The 17,951-nt window shown below is 35.4% G+C and overlaps 1 protein-coding gene across 6 annotated transcripts in view; it reads right to left on the reverse strand.

Moving 5' to 3' along the window:
* LOC129273112 (phospholysine phosphohistidine inorganic pyrophosphate phosphatase-like) overlaps positions 1 to 17,951 on the reverse strand; it is a 21,318-nt gene continuing 3,367 nt past the window's right edge. For 3 of the 6 annotated variants that reach the window (XM_064107190.1, XM_064107191.1, XM_064107186.1), the window contains exons 2-8: positions 17,608 to 17,742; positions 12,907 to 13,094; positions 11,397 to 11,553; positions 8,999 to 9,062; positions 7,537 to 7,629; positions 6,394 to 6,485; positions 3,566 to 5,322 (exon numbers count right to left, since the gene is read on the reverse strand). In XM_064107190.1, the coding sequence (XP_063963260.1) occupies positions 5,226 to 5,322; positions 6,394 to 6,485; positions 7,537 to 7,629; positions 8,999 to 9,062; positions 11,397 to 11,553; positions 12,907 to 13,094; positions 17,608 to 17,732 (816 nt within the window). In that variant the 5' untranslated portion in view covers positions 17,733 to 17,742 and the 3' untranslated portion in view covers positions 3,566 to 5,225. Of the gene's footprint in view, positions 5,323 to 6,393; positions 6,486 to 7,536; positions 7,630 to 8,998; positions 9,063 to 11,396; positions 11,554 to 12,906; positions 13,095 to 17,607; positions 17,743 to 17,951 lie in introns of all 6 variants that reach the window. The other 3 variants (XM_064107189.1, XM_064107188.1, XM_064107187.1) reach the window with 2 other exon arrangements.

Genomic DNA, 17,951 nt, shown 5'->3' on the forward strand with positions numbered 1-17,951 from the left:
TTTCGTTTGTGTGATAGAATTGATTTATGCATTTAATAGCATGATACAGTTTCATATGGTATTACAGAATAAATACAAATTTTCATACACAGTCAGTCTGCAAGCCCCCGTGTTAATGAGCAAATGAGCAAGATTTATCCAAGTCCTCTCGTGACTGAATTCATGTCCCTGCAAAATCTCGTGAATTGTGAGACTTTCTTTCTCAAAGAATTTAACCACTTTTTCCTCGAGTAATATTGATTATTTTTGTACCATGGGAAAGAGTAAATGTTACTCTTTTATATTGGTTATTTCTTTTGAATAAAATATTTTGATAAATAAGTGAGTTTTTTACCTGAAAAGATGCCTCAAACAGAATTTTCTTCCTCTGTTTTCACTTGCAAATCGTGCAACATCCTGTGTTTTAGGCACAAACATTATTTATATCATCAGAAAGCTCAAACTTTCTTACAATGTCACTCTTGATATGTGGCATCTTTTAGATGGGTCAGCAGCCAGCTTTTTCCATCAAGATGCAAGACGAGATTTCTGAAATTTCTGAGTAACATAAAATCCAGAGTTCTGATTGGCTGATTTGAAAACAACAGGCGCGGGTAATTTGAAGAGATTACCACATGGTGAGTGTGACCTTGCAGAGGCCCAGTGTGGGGAACATTGGAATTTGCGTGGGTGTGTGGTCTCTATGACCAATCAGAGCGCAGTATTCTTGTTTTTGAGCTGCTAAATGTACTTGGCCTTTAAAAAGCTAGCTGCTGACACCCATCTAAGATATATCTTCTTATAAAAAATATATCATATTAAAGCTTAGACCTTCAGCTTTATCATGATTTAAAAATCATTTGTGCTCAAACAGAAATTAAGTGTGAAAACAACAACTTTTGTTGCATGAAAATAATTATATAAAAAGAGGTGTTTTGGTCCGCACCAAGCTCATTAACAATGCAAAAACCGTCTAGGCATGAATATCACTTGGATAAAAGAAGCTACTTTTTCAGGGCTTGCCGACTGACTGTACATAACAATTTTCTTTCAAATACAAGAGCAATGTGTATAGGAAACATAATTTACGAAAGCAGGAGAATATATGCACACAATATTTTAAAACACAATAATTTGGAATTCAATCAAAGAGCAAAATGTTTCGATTACATGTATTAAAGATGTCTTTTAAACAGACAAAATATATCTTACAACTTGATTCTGCTTGTTTCCATATCATTAAGAGCATTTATTAATAGGAATGTAGTCAAGACTGATAGGTCCGAGTCACGAGGCAGCTGGAGAAAATATTCCCCCATTGACTTTGAACGTGTGAATCAGGCCATGGCCGGCAAAATGTGGCCTTGAAGCCAGCCTCGACTACATCCTTGTTCATAAAAGGAGAATGAAACCTTTGGAACAAGATAGCTTGTGTGAAAACAGAAAAATCAAAGAAACAGATTTCTCACTTTCTCATTATTTGTCCGATTTTTCTTTAACTTTATTTGTTCTTATTTTTTGATTTATCTGTTTCAACACAAGCTTACTTGTTCCAAAGGTTTCATTCCCCTTTAATAGCAAACTGTTTCTGATGAGGCCCCTAAAAACAGATACACATACTATGCTAGCAGAGTAGTGGTAAATGTACATAAAACTATCATGAAGCGTAGAAGTACCAGTCAATGAAATCCATCAAAATGTATTGTTTTAGGTGATGTCTCTAATTCAGGTTTTTCTTTATTCAGTAACAATGAATATTAGTACAATCTGGAGTATGCACAAAATGAAAGCATGATGCACTCTCATTAACAAATCCCTGCTAAGAGTGCTGCACTGTGTACTATCATTAGTGAACGTGTGTTGCACTCTGTATTATCATTGGTGAAAGTGTGTCACACTGTGCACTATCCTTGGTAATAGTGAGTACTGTGTAATATCATCAATGGCAATGTGTTGCACTGTGCACTATTATCAAAGAAAGTGTTGCATTGTGTTATATCATTGGTGAATGCATGTTGTACTGCACTGTGATAATGTGTTGAAATGTGTACTGTCATGGTGAAAAAGTGTATAATGTGCACTAACATGGGTAAATGGGTGTTGCACTGTGCACTATCATAGGTGAAAGTGCATTGCACTGTGTATTACCACTGGTAAAAGTGTGGTGCACTGTAAACTATCATTGGGGAAAGTGTGTTTCACCGTGTACTATCATCGGCGAAAAAGTGTTGCACTGTGTCACTCTACACTATCCTTGGGGAAAGTGTGTCACACTGTGCTCTATCCTTGGTGAAAGTGTGTGGCACTGTGCACTATCACTGGTAAAAGTGTGGTGCACTGTAAACTATCATTGGGAAAAGTGTGTTGCACCAAGTACTATCATTGGCGAAAAAGTGTCGCACTGCAGAGAATCATTGGTGAAAATGTGTTGCAATGTGCACTATCACTGGTAAAAGTGTGGTGCACTGCACACCAACATTGATGAAAGTTTGTTGCACTGTGTACTATCACTGGTTAAAATTTGTATTGTCATAGTGAAAGAGTGTGTACTGTGCACTATCACCGATGAAAGGGTGTTGCGCAGTGTACTATCATTGGAGAAAGTGTGTCAAACTGTGCACTATCCTTGGTAAGAGTGTGTACTGTGTATTATCATTAATGACAATGTGTTGCACTGTGCACTGTCATCAAAGAAAGTGTGTTGCACTGTGTTTTTTATCATTGGTGAATCCCTGTTGTACTGCACAGTGAAAATGTGTACTGTCATGGTGAAAGTGTGTCACACTGCACTATCCTTGGGGAAAGTGTGTCACACTGTGCCCTATCCTTGGTGAAAGTGTGTTGCACTGTGTACTATCATTGGTGAATGTGTGCACTTTCATTATTGAAAGTGTGTTGCACCATGTACAATCATTAATGAGAGTGTGTTGCACTGTGCACTACCATTGGTATAAGTGTGGTGCACTGTAAACTATCATTGGAAATAGTGTGTTGCACCGTGTACTATCATTGGTGAAAAAGTGTTGCACCATGTACGGTCATGAGGAAAAATTGTGTCCTGTGCATTATTACTGGTAAAAGTGCATTGCACTGTGCACTATCATTTGTGAAAGTGTGTGTACTGTGCACTAGCACTGGTGAAAGTGCGTACGTTGCACTTTGCACTTTCATTGGTGAAAGTATGTTGTATTATGTATTGTCTTCTTCAAAAGTGCATCTAATTAGAAATCATAAACTTGCGAACCTGAAGCAAGAAGCAAACAAATGCGCCCTGATAGAAACAGGAGCAGTACTGTTATGTGCTTGTTAACTTCGCCTCAATTAAGACACCTAATTTAAACATAATTGTAACTTTAAAAGGGAATATCCTTCCTGTTATATCTGTAATTTATGCTTATTTTTTCAGATGTGGAATATAAAGCAAATATTTGTCAGTTGGTTTTGGAAAGATAGCTACATGTCCACCAAAATTACCTTCGAAAAGATATTTTGTTCTGCCACTCTCACCATTTCAATATCATTTGCTTTCTAAAAAAATGATTTCACAACCTCAGTTTAAGAATTATTGTGGTAATACAACACTGTAGTGTATGAAAAATTTGATTTTGATTTTTTGATTTGATTAATTGTTTCACATTCCACAAAAACATACATCTTGAACATAATTATGAGAAGATGACAAAAAATACATATTTGTACAGTGTTTTACAAAGAAATACAAAATCGTGAAATATGAGGAACCTATTAAAAAGCAAAGCTTGTAGACATATAGGTTCCCAGAAGAAAATAATCAAGGATTAAAAACGCAATGAAGCGAGATAAATCAAATGTAGAAAAATAATATATTATAAAGAGTTCTACATGATAGTCACTCGAGCACTTGCCCAAAATCCACTTGCCCAACTGATAATTGCACTTTTCCAAAATACTATCTGAATGCTATACCCTCTAATTCACAATAAACCTTATTCAAGATAAAAGTAGAAATTCCACACAATCTGAAAGATTTGATTGTTACAAATACATTTTTACAAGCACAATATGCAGATATGTTAAAAATCGAACCACAAACTTTGCTAAAAGTCTCACAATATTCAAAACCAATTTTTTTCTAAATGTTGAATGCAGAGCAGCATATTTGTGATTATTTTTCCCTCTTCATCATCCTAATAGATGTGTGTTTTTATCATACTTTAGCAACCAAAGTTCAATGCCAACTATTCTTTCATTTAAAAAAAAAGTTGAAGTGTGTATGTTTTTTTTGTGATTCAGTTTTATTGATTACGTGTACAAAATATATGAGACAACACAATTCTGAATAGGTTAATATCTTATGCACATGCGGCCAAAACATGTTTACATGTACCATTGCAAAAATAATTTTGGTTTACATATTCACAATACATGGTTTTATTCATTGGATGATGCTTAGCACACCAATTTTTTTCACTATAATTCATATCTGATGGTTTCATTTGGCAAGTTAAATTGTGTTTTTCCGTATAATTCAGTGTTCTTCCTGTTTTCAGTGAAATTTGTAAGTTTTTTTTATTGCAGAATACTGTAGACTTCATCTTCAGAATTTTATAAGACCAATGGTCTACAAATTAACTGTCAATACCCAGCATTTAATAAAGGTCTGTGTCTTAAGATTTTCATCTGACAATGTCCTGGGACCCGACTCACAAAGAGTTGCGATTGATCTGATCAATCACAACTATGGAAAGCCAGCAATGTCAACATCTAAAATTACATGTTTGTTCAAAATATTTTCTAGAAATGATGTATATTCACTGTTTTCTTGACAATTAGGTATGCTTATATTTGTTTTCAAAGGACATTGAGCAAATTTCCTAAAGAAAAATTATGACATTGATGGATTTCCATGTACTTGAGATTGATTGGATCAATCGTAACTCTTTGTAAGACGGGGCCCTGGGCTTTCGTTTAAAATGTCCTATTCCATGTGTAAAGTGTACCTGTATCATTATTTTTACACTATTTCTTCATTGCTTTTCGTACAATAAAGTGATGCAAAAACAGCACAAACTCTACGAACTAGACCGTCCATATCCCGCATTATGACCCATGCCATGAGGAATTGTTATTTGGCAATTAGTTTATGAAATTGTCCGTTAAATCCTCAATATTTTCACTGACAATTAGTCCATGGTGTACACACCTCATACCCAAATACAGGCTTGTTTCTGCAGATTGGAGGAAGTGCATGTTCAGAGGTCAGCAGCTCATTTCTTCTGGTGTTGGAGTAAGAGATCCACAGCCTGAGCTAGGTTGTCTACAAATCCATCGGGTTTAACCTCAGAATGATGTTCATCAGACGGTCTGAAACCCCAGAAGAAATCAGTATGAATCTAAATTTCTTTTCTTACTGGACTATCAAACAGGTACATAGCCTAAGCTAGGTCGTCTACAAAGTCATTAGGTTTAACTTCATTAAATGTCCATCGGACAGTCTGAAAACAAAAACTAAATGAACATGAATGTTCATTCTTCTGTTTGTTTTATTACAGAAATTTATAATTATATGACTTGCATTTTTCAATTAATAGTGTAGTACAGGGTTCTGACAATATCTCATTCCTAGTACTCTTAACACAGAGGCAGCCCAGCAGACATGTTATCAGGTTGAGAACTTACTGGCCAACTCCCAGTTTTTAATAACTCAAAGCCTTGTTGCATTCTTGGTAACATTCCATGCAAATTAGTTTAGGCACATCAATATTCATACAAATGCAAATTAATATAACAAAGTATAACTGAATATTCAAATATACAAACAAAAGATATATATTGACTATTCAAACTATATGCAAATTATTATCTAAGCTTGAGTGCATCAACTTAACATTATAACCAATCAAAAGGAGAGAGGTGGAAGGAGAGGGAGAGAGAGAGAGGAGTGGAGAAAGCTGTATGAAGGATGGTGGAGTGAATTAATACAAAAGAACCTTGTGTAAGGAGTGTACAGCAGTTAATGTGTAAGGGAGAGCTGTACATGAAGAATAGGAAGTTAGGATGAAAAGGGTGAATATAAATGAGGGATGTTCTATTAGAAAAAGGGGATGATTCCTAAATAAGAGTGGAAAGAAATATAAGTACAAAATCAATCCCTACAATAGTAAAAGGTATTCGAGCAAGTTGGATTTCACACAGCAGTGAGTACGTGTATACTTGAACCGATTAATATAAAACATTAAAATGCTTCAGCAGGGAAAATTGAGAGAAGGAATCGGGAAAGAAGAAAGTATGAAAGACACTTTGGATAGACAGTCTACAGGAAATGTTGGAGGAGAGGGGTGGAGATATGCAAGTGGTGCAGACAGAGTAGGCTAGGAGCTGAGCATTGTGGAGCATTAGAGTAAATTAGAATATGGTATCTAGAGAAAACTTTACCTGAATTTTCCCGTTTTGACTTGAAGGCCTCGGAGTCCACACCTCTGAGCGCCTCCAACATCATTGACAATATCATCTCCTATCATAATGGCCTGAAAAGCAAACCAGAAACAGATGAAAAAAATAGAATTACCAGTTCAATCACCCCTCCCAAAGAAAAGAGGAAATATGGATTGTAGGATCCTGGGAACTCAATGATATGGGCGGACCAGCGGAAGTCTTCAAGAAATAATGCCTCTGGTGGGTGAAGGTCTCCAAGCATGTAGGTTAAATAAATGCATAGAAATAATATTCTGTGCAATGAGATAACAGTGAACTCCTGTACATAGTATGGGACACTGACGTAAATCCATGACGTCACACTATTCAAGTGGGGGGGGGGGGGGGGGAGGTGACACAATGGATCATCCCCCCCGACAATAATTTCACCATCATTTCATCTGCTTCACACTTTAAAAATGTGCATAGAAAAAAAATGAATTGAATTTATAACAGAATATCCTTATAGTTTGCAATAATTTTACGGTTCAAAATAATCATGCAAGCTAGTTTGTGACAAAAATTGATGTCTACATGATAAGTAACCATCCAAGGGAAAACAAAATGTGGCCTTAATGACAGGTTCCTATATACACAATCTACTTCCTTTGGAAGCAGTTCTAGTGATCACTTTAGGCAGGTGGCATAAACATCTTTTTGGATATACAATTTTAATTATCCATCAATATATTCAAGATAATGAAAATTGACAAAAAACTACCGGTATGTTTCTGGTGAAGCCAAATTGACACTGTATTGAGCTTTCATAAGGACTAAATCATAATTTGCAGACAGTCACTGTCCTTTTTTAAAAAGTAATTGAAATCTGTGTAATTGATCTGAATCTTTAGGGCTCAGCTAATTTAGCTGTCCTGAGGAATTGAATCATGTGACATTCAATCTCCAATGAGAGCTGATGCTGATAGTCATCAACATAATTCTTTGTCAACTTAACCTTCAAGAAACCATTTGAAAAGGAATGATTTAAGAAAACTGAGACAAATCAAGAAAAACAAACACACATCTAATTTTGAAATAACAAATATTGAGTGGACTTTATCTTTCAGTCAAAGTAGCTGTCTAATCTTGTAATAGTGAACTCACATTTTGTGGCTGAATTCCCATGTCTTGAAGTGCTCCAAGAAAGAAATTCTTGTCCGGCTTTCCAACTACAACAGCTTCACACCTCACGGCGTACTGATTAGAATGAATAAAATTTCCAGACAAAATGGGAGATTAGAACAGAAATCATAATTTTTTCACTTATTGGTAAATTAAAAAACATTAAAATTAAATGTAAAACAGAAGTAGTTTGAGTTTTCTTTGGAGATAATAAATACTGGCAATGTTGCTAAAGTTATAAGTTTACTTCTTTAAACCCACACCAGTTTAGCACTATCATAAAGGAGCAGACAATAATTGGATATTTGTTCTAGTTTAGTTCACGAGTAGTTTTGCTTTGCAGTTTAACAATTGTAATTGTTATAATGATCCATTATTAGTACATCTGTGCACTTGAAACATTTGTTTATAAAACATGTCAAACAATTGTTTATATTATTAGCATTACCATTATTACTACCATTGATGATACATGAAACTGAAATCATATTTCCACTTCTGATTATCATCACTATCATCATCATAGTCATCATCATCATTGTAATCATCTTCATCACTATCATGATCATAGTCATCATCATCATTGTAATCATCTTCATCACTATCATGATCATTGTCATCATCATCATTATAATCATCTTCATCACTATCATGATCATAGTCATCATCATCATTATAATCATCTTCATCACTATCATGATCATAGTCATCATCATCATTGTAATCATCTTCATCACTATCATGATCATAGTCATCATCATCATTATAATCATCATCTTCACTATCATCATCACAGTCATCATCATCATCATCTTCATCATCATCATCATCATCATCATTCATCATCATCATCATTATAATCATCACCATCAATCATCATCATCACCATCACCATCATTACTATAATTACTGTTAAAACATCATTGTTGTTACTATCAATATTATAATTATTGTTAGCATTATCATTTTAATATCCCATACTATGTACATCAGGGCCCCGTTGTACAAAGAGTTACGATTGATGCGATCAATTGTAACTCTATGGAAATCCATCAGTGTCATAATTTTTTCTGCAAGAAATTTGCAAAATGTCCTTTGTAATCAAAGGAGAACACTCCAAATTGAAATCAAGAAATCAATGAATTTATGGATATGGATTCATATCTAGATTTTTTTTAAAAACAAAGATGCATTTCATTTGTTGACTTTGCTGGCTTTCCATAGTTGCAATTGATTGGATCAATCTTAACTCTTTGTACAACGGGGCCCAGTAATTCATGTAACAATCCGGAAAATAGCATGACCCTTTGTAATCTATTTCTCCAATTTCGCAGTACCACATACCAATTCTCATTTATAACTATTCATTTTATTGACAATTATCATGCATGAAAAAAAAAGATGCCCAGATCAACTTCATATTTCATTCTGTGAATCCTCTTACCTCTAACGCTTTTGTGAATGGACCTACATCTAGCATTAACTCTGTTCCATGACGATAATACTTCCTAATCAAATAAAATGAGATAGAAACAAAAATTTAAAGCATGAACATGAATAGTTACAATAACAAAAGGAAGAGCTGCCAATCGTAATTGTGAAATCAAACCTTTTCTTTATTACGCTTTAATCTTACTTTCAAGCCTAAAATCCTATATTTCATTAGAATCTTTAAACCCCCCAAAATCATCATTCTTGCAAGTTTAAAAAAATCCATGGGGAAAAAAAATCCATGGGGAAAAAAAATCCTACTTTGTATCAGATTCCTCTTAAAACCTTACTAAATAGGATAAAATCCTATTATAATTGGGAGCTCTGAGTTCGTATTTGTATAACCATTCCATTCCATTCCTTGTTTTTATTTGGCAATAAGTCATTATTGACTATTTTTGCCACCCACTGTATGAAAAATAGGGTAACAATTTTATTTATTATTATTTTTATATTACTTTTTTTAAAAATTATTTCTTGTATATTCATTCCTTTTTTTTCTATGAAAAAAAAAAAAAAAAAAAAAAAAACACACACACACAAAAAACCATTTAAATACATATGAAACAAAAAACTGAGGAATAAGATATCAGCAAACAATAGGGGGATTACTTCCTGAAAAAGATAAGGTTGTTGATCGACGATCTATGAAATATCATATAAAAGAAAATCATTCTAACAAGAGGGGAATACGTTTTAACATAAAGTAAAGTAAAGACGGAGATAGAAAGGATTTATGTGATCAAGAAGTGATAAGATAGAAAAAAAAAAAAAAACTGATTTGACATGACTGAAAGAGAGACAGGCAAAGAAAGAAGAACCAAGTTTATCTATGACTATTCTTTTCTGAGATGCACTTGATGCACATATTTTCTATGAGTGACATGATGGACCAAGAACCGATAAATATTACAAAAGGGAAGACTTCAGTTTAGTTTTGAAAGTCTCTTATATTCTACGTTCTCTTGAGGTAAAGTAGGCATGCTGTGGTCGTAGGTTCAAATCCTAGCGATGGTGTGTTTTCCTTCAGCAAGAAATTTATCCACACTGTGTTGCACTTGACCCAGGTGAGGTGAATGGGTACCCAGCAGGATTAATTCCTTAAATGCACTAGCACTGAGAGGCAGCTCGAGCTAAGGCCGGGGAAATAATAATAATAATAACTACAATGTGCCTCGGAATAGATTGTTTCTAGAGTGATGGCGCTATACAAATGCCTATTATTATTATTATTATTATGAATGTTTCCAAATCGTAGTCATTTAGATTGCCTTTGGGCCTCGAATATTCAAATAATTTGAAAGGGTTCATTGCTTTACTTACTGGGACAATACAAAGTAATCATTTAAAGGTCAAGTCCACCCCAGAAATTTGTTGATTTGAATGGATAGAGAAAAATCAAACGAACATAACACTGAAAATTTCATCAAAATCGGATGTAAAATAAGAAAGTTATGACATTTTTAAATTTTGCTTATTTTTCACAAAACAGTTATATGCACAACTCATTGGTATGCAAATGAGAGAGTCGATGATGTCACTCACTCACTATTTCTTTTGTTTTTTATTGTTTGAATTATACAATATTTCAATTTTTACAGATTTGACAATTGGGACCAACTTGATTCAACCACAAACTGTTAAAATAATGGTATTGCACATGTTCAGGGAGGAATAAAAGTTTGTTCCACATGACAATGAGGAGAAAATTCGAATTTTTCATATTTCATATAATAAAATACAATAGAAATAGTGAGTGGGTGACGTCATCTGTCTGCTCATTTGCATACCGACCAGGATGTGCATATAACTGTTTTGTGAAATTAAGCAAAACTTTTAAATGTCATAACTTTCTTATTTTACAACCGATTTTGATGAAATTTTCAGTGTTGTGTTTGTTGGATTTTTCTCCTTTTATTCAAACCAAATTTTTATTGGGGTGGACTTGTCCTTTAACTATAAACAAGATGCAAGCATTCTAAAAACAATTCCCCCATTTGCCTGCTTTACAACCATCTTCCAAAATATATGCATTTCATGCTTGAGTGACACAAAACTTCTTTCACAGTTTTAAAGCTCAAGATTTGTTTTTGCGTGCTCAAAAATTACCTTGCCTATCATTTTGAGTATTGAACTCGACGGTTAAACATGATATATTCAAATAAACAGCTACTTGCTACCAGGACCCAATGGCATAAAAAGTTATCAAACTGGTAGCCTCCATGGGATTGTTGATATTGATTGGGTGTTGAACATTGTTACCTTGGTCATTACCATTGGATAGTACCATTACCACAAAAGTAATTTCTCTGGAATAGGGCCCTAGAGGGTAACAACAGCTACCAGCTTACCCTGCACCCATGGATATAAGAACAGGTGGATCCATCTCCAGGAGTTTCCTGAAGGCGCTGTTCATCGTCTCATAGTTGAAGGCATCGGCAGCATCACCTACAACCACACAGGTCGGCTTAGCTCCAAGGTCAAAGGCTTCAAACTCTGGTAAAACATCTGTGGGAACAATGTAAAGAACATTGTTACTAGACTTTCCTGAAGTCATGAGACTTTGGAAGAATCACCTACAACCACACAAGTTGGCTTAGCTCCTAGGTCAAAGGCTTCAAATTTTGGTAAAACATCTGTGGGAACAATGTAAAGAACAACACTGTTAGGACTTTCCTGAAGTCATGAGATATTGGAAGAATCAGCTACAACCACACAGGTCGGCTTAGCTCCTAGGTCAAAGGCTACAAACTCTGGTAAAACATCTGTGGGAACAATGTTAAAGAACAACACTGTTAGGAGTTTCCCGAAGTCATGAGACATTGGAAGAATCACCTACAACCACACAGGTCGGCTGAGCTCCTAGGTCAAAGGCTTCAAATTTTGGTAAAACATCTGTGGGAACAATGCAAAGAACAACATTATTAGGACTTTCCTAAAGTCATGAGACATTGGAAGATTCAGCTACAACCACACAGGTCGGCTTAGCTCCAAGGTCAAAGGCTTCAAACTCTGGTAAAACATCTGTGGGAACAATGTAAAGAACAACATTGTTAGGACTCTTCCGAAGGCATTAGTCATATAGCTAAAGACGTATAGTCAGAATCATCTACAACTACACAGATTGGCTTAGCCCCTAGATCAAAGGCTTCAAATTCTGGTAAAACATCTGTGGAAAAAGTGTAAAGAACAGCACTGTGAGAACATTTTTGAAGGCATTATAGTACTCAGAATCATCCACAACCACACAGATTGGCTTAGCTCCAAGGTCAAAGGCTTCAAACTCTGGTAAAACATCTGTGGGAATAACAGAACACGAGGTCTGACAATCACTCCATGTTAAATAATTGCCACTCTAGGGGCTTGTGTCAAAATGATCATGATGTGCTTCTTAAGGAAATATAAAACAGAGTTGAATAATTTTTTCCTGTTATTAATCAAGAGGCCAATCTTGCTATGGGTTACAATCCATTAAAGTCCAACTGAAACTAGGTTGAATTCAAATTGTGTAGTTATTAAACATGAATTGAGATCAATATCTAACTGAGCTTGATATGGTTCTAACACAATTTCTAAAGGTGGGGCCTCAGAACTTTGGGTGATTTCGAGTTTGGTGTTGAGCTATTGGTGTTGGAGATATAAGTGTTGGTGTTTGGTCAATTTCTGTGTCATCATAGCACCAAACTTAAAATGAAGCTACAATGAATCTCACTATAAATTGAGCCATCAGTATTGCCAAATAGATCATTTTTGTAAACTCAGATAAGGTTTTGGAGCTGGGAAAGGCAATCAAAATTGTGCTTCCGATGCAACACCAGTACCAACACCGAGCTTGAAATCAGTATCCCCTATTCTTCTCACCTGGATAGACGAGCAGGTGTGGCGTTAAACCTCTTGCCTTCAGCAACTGGCAGGCTGCAGGTGCAGGAGCAAAGACTTCTGGGACGGAGAGCTCGAAACCCAACCTCTGGAGTTTATCCACCAGCTGCTGGCGAGTGCACTGGGTCTCGTTGGTGCAGAACCTGACCTGGATACCTGAGCGCTTTAATCTGCCAGCAAAAACAAAAACAAAATACGGAAAGGTGTTGTGTAGATCGAAGGTTTGGGATTGTATCATTGTTTCTACAAAGATTTATTTTTTAGAAATGGGAACCAAGTCTAGACCTGCTGAGAAAGAGGCTAAAACTTGAGTTTCCGTGCCAGAGACAGATTCAAAGTTAGAAGTACCTGTCTATCTCTGTGGATGGTCCGATTTGAAAAAAAATCTAAATAGTAATTTTAATTCCCTGGTGTATAGATGGAGAAGGTGGGCACTGGACACCAAAACATTCTACAACCAAACGAAACTGAAAAATAGGGAGAAAAGAAAAGGGAAGGAAAAAGGCTGATACTTTATTTTTTCCCCTAAATATCATCTTGAGCAAATATCACGTATTGTCGTATGTGTATTGTACTTTCCACCACGTAGTCCATATGGGCAGGAATATATTGATCATATCATTTCTACGATTGATGATGTTCTTACAAAACATCCTGATGCTGGCATTTTTGTGATGGGTGACATGAATGACCTTGATATTGAACCAATTTTGAATAATGATAACTTTCATCAGGTTGTAAATATTCCAACAAGAGATAATAATATATTTGACAAAATTGTAATGAATTGTGATAAGTTTTATTTACCTGTTAGTGTCACATCACCTCTTGGAAAAAGTGACCATAACTGTGTACTGCTAAGACCAATTGATAGTTTGGCACGCTCAAGAAAGAAAATAAAAATAAAACTTGCCCGCCCTCTACCAGACAGTGGTTTGCGTTTATATGGTCAATGGATCACTCAATATTCTTGGGATGATATGTTACAGCTACAAGATCCTTCTGAAAAATATTCTCGTCTTATTCTAACTACTCTATCAAAGCTGGATGAATTATTACCAACTAAGAAAATTAAGATAAAGGATAATGACAAACCTTGGATGACACCACAGATAAAAGCAATCATAATTGAAAGAGAAAAAGCTTTCGAGAAGAATAACAAACCTCTGTGGCGTAGTCTCAGAAATAAAGTAAATAGAATGATAAAAAGTGCAAAGAAACATTATTACAACACACGTGTATCTCATCTTAAATCAACAAATCCAGCAGACTGGTATAAACAAATCAAGATTATTACAAAAAAGAATAACACATCTAACGTTATTGCTGTACCTGGTGTTGAACCTAATGATAAAGATCGTCAAGAGAAGACTGCTGATACCATTAATAAGCATTTCATTAATATAGCATCAGATTTGGCGCCGTTGGATAGAAGTTGCTTACCAGCTTTCTTACCTTCTCCTTGTGTTTGCCCAGAAGTACAACCTTATCAGGTGTATTCTATGCTAAAGAAAATAAAATGCAGTAAAGCAGGTGTAACAGATGACTTACCCCCTCGTGTAATTTGTGAATTTGCATGTGAACTAAGCCATCCTCTTGCCAATATCCTTAATACATCATTTCAACAAGGGTTAGTACCTTGGCAGTGGAAGAGAAGTCAGGTTGTTCCCATTCCCAAGTCACAACCACCTAATATTAAAGAACTCCGACCTATATCTCTTACATGTCAATTCGCTAAAATTGCAGAATCATTCATTACAAAATGGTTATTGGAAGATATTTCTAAATATATTGACATTCAATACGGAAACAGACAAGGTCTGTCAACTACCCATTACTTGATAAAATTATTGCATTGTGTATTGGACAACTGTGAAAAATCTAAATCATTATCAACCATAGTTTGCACAGACTATTCCAAAGCCTTCGATAGACTTGACCATAGTATTCTGATTCGAAAATTAATTGAATTTAACGTAAGACCTTGCATAATTCAGTGGATTGTTAGTTTTTTAGAAAATCGTTCACAATCTGTTAAATATCAGGGCGTGTTGTCTCCGTATATTACAAATCATGCTGGAGTGCCGCAAGGAACGAAATTAGGCCCGATATTGTTTTTGATCATGTTTAATGATGCGTGTCAGAATGATTCTTTACCGCACTTTAAATATGTTGATGATCTTACTATAGTTGAGAATCGTTCAGTAGAAACTCCTTCTGTATTACAATGTCATCTAAATGCACTCGTTACCTGGTCATCTAATAATCATATGAAACTAAATCCGAATAAATGCAATGTAATCAGAGTTACTTTCTCTAAAAATCCACCATTACCTAATCTATTGCATATTGGTGACACTTCTCTGCAATATTCAGAAACTGTTAAAATACTTGGTGTTTATATTCAGTCAAACTTAAAATGGGATAAACAAATTTCAGATATTATAAAAAGGTGTAACAGAAAATTGTATATGTTCAGACTTGTCAAACAATATAAACTCCCTATGTCAGACCTTGTTCAAATTTACATTGGAAATATTCGTCCAATTTTGGAGTATTGTGTACCGGTTTTCAATGGAGCACTAACTGCTAAACAGGTTAAGGACTTAGAAAAAATACAAAAAAAGAGTTTGCAAAATAATTCTTGGCTCAGATTTTATAGATTATGAAAATGCATTAACAAAATGTGGATTAGAATGTCTTGAAAGAAGACGAAAAAGACTGTGTTTGGAGTTTGCTAAATCTCTTTTAAAAAACCCTTACTGTAATAACTGGCTACCAAAAAGGAAAAATGTCTCAATCTCATTAAGGAGTGTTCCAAACTTTGCTCAGTTAAAATGCAAAACAGCTCGCTTTAGAAAAAGTGCAATACCATATTTCATTGATTTACTAAATTCGAAATAAATTTTTACTTTCATACCCTTGAAATCAACTCAAATTTTTGCCATTGTTTTAGTCTCCATTTCAATCCAATTGATATTTGAATTTATAATTGTCTAATATTCATCACTTTTTAATATTGTATTTCTTTTTTTTTTCGTTCTATTTTATTATTTTTAATGATTTTTTATGTACACTTGCTCTTTAAAATTTATTTATTATCTATGTACATTGTAAATTGTAATTGTTTGCTTTTATCCATGCTTTGTGAACGTTTTATTGTAAACATGTTAATTTCAGCCTTCTGGCTTTGTAACATGTATTGTTTTTATACGAAATAAACCATGATTGAATTGAGCAAGATCTATCTCAAAATAAAAGTTTTTTGCTCGCCTGCCGCTTCTAATGAAAATTTTGCCCAGCCATACTTCATTATATACCCCACACAATCTTTGGGCTCAGTATGCCATTGTGTTTTTTCTTTGCTTTAACTGTAACTGGTGCCCGGGGGGGCCACTTACATTGACGAGTAGATACCAAAAAAACACGTAAAAAGGATGTCTTTTTCAAGATAGGGCGCGTTACGTACGTAACGTGATAAGGGTGTCAAAAACACAAAAATATTGAAAAAAGGGTATCTATTTCGCTCGGAAAAATATACGTGTTTAGGGTCAAATATGCGGTGATGATAAAACAAAATCAAAATGTTTTATAAAGGATGTCCTTTTTGCCCCAACACTACCCCCAACACTACGTGTTTAGAGTCCGATGTGCGCGAGGTGTGGAAGGTGGGGCCGTACTAAACCAAATTAATGGTGTGTAAAGGTAAAACCAATGATTGACGGACCCGTGACATAGGCCTAACAATAAAATATCACTGTACTTGTTTAGGGGTTTATTTCAGGGAATACTTGCCAAGAGTATCGTTTTGTTTCCAATACTTGTTAAGGGTAGGGTTTCACACGCCAATACTTGTTAAGGGGTGCATTTTCAGAATATGGAAAATACGTGTTTAGGCCCGGGGGGGCCACTTCCATTGACGAGTGGATACCATGCGCGACCACGGGGTCTTGAGAAGCACCCTAAACACGTATTTTCCATATTCTGAAAATGCACCCCTTAACAAGTATTGGCGTGTGAAACCCTACCCTTAACAAGTATTGGAAACAAATACTATTGGCAAGTATTCCCAGAACTGAGCCCCTAAACAAGTACAGCGATGTATTTTCCATATTCTGAAAATGCACCCCTTAACAAGTATTGGAAACAAAACGATACTCTTAGCAAGTATTCCCTGAAATGAACCCCTAAACAAGTACAAATATATTTTATTTTTATGTCACGCGTCCGTCGGTCGTCGGTTTTACCTTTAGACACCATTATTTTGGTTAAGTACGGCCCCATCTTCCACACCTCGCGCAAATCGGACTCTAAACACGTAGTGTTGGGGCAAAAAGGACATCCTTTATAAAACATTTTGATTTTGTTTTATCATCCCCGCACATTTGACCCTAAACACGTATATTTTTCCGGGCAAAATAGATACCCTTTTTTCAATATTTTTGTGTTTTTGACACCCTTATCACGTTACGTACGTAACGTGCCCTATCTTGAAAAAGACATCCTTTTTACGTGTTTTTTTGGTCGCGCATGGTATCCACTCGTCAATGTAAGTGGCCCCCCCGGGTGTTTAGGGTGCTTTTCAAGACCCTGTGGTCGCGCATGGTATCCACTTGTCAATGGAAGTGGCCCCTCCGGGAACTGGTGCAGACGTCAACTCTTGTTGCTTTCTTCTTTGCTTACCTTTTAACTGCATCGATTGAACCAGGTATTGGAACTCCCCCTTCATCTGTGCTATCATACAGTACACCGGTGATGTCTAGAAGGACGCCCTCTATAGCAGAATCATGCCAGTTTCCAGCAGACATCTTGCAATAGCTGTATTCGAACAGTGGACATGATTAATAGGAGAAATCAGCATTCTTGTCAGACCTATCTCACCATGTTGATTTTAAATCATTACAAAATACGCTCCAGAATGACATTCACTACCGGAAACAACAGTGTTTAGAGTCAAAGGGAATTTTAACCCCGACAAAAGTTTCATTGTAAAAATACCCAAAGAAAAATAGTAACAAATATTGGTG

The sequence above is a fragment of the Lytechinus pictus genome, chromosome 12 (genome assembly GCF_037042905.1).
Source record: "Lytechinus pictus isolate F3 Inbred chromosome 12, Lp3.0, whole genome shotgun sequence".
Taxonomy (NCBI): domain Eukaryota; kingdom Metazoa; phylum Echinodermata; class Echinoidea; order Temnopleuroida; family Toxopneustidae; genus Lytechinus; species Lytechinus pictus.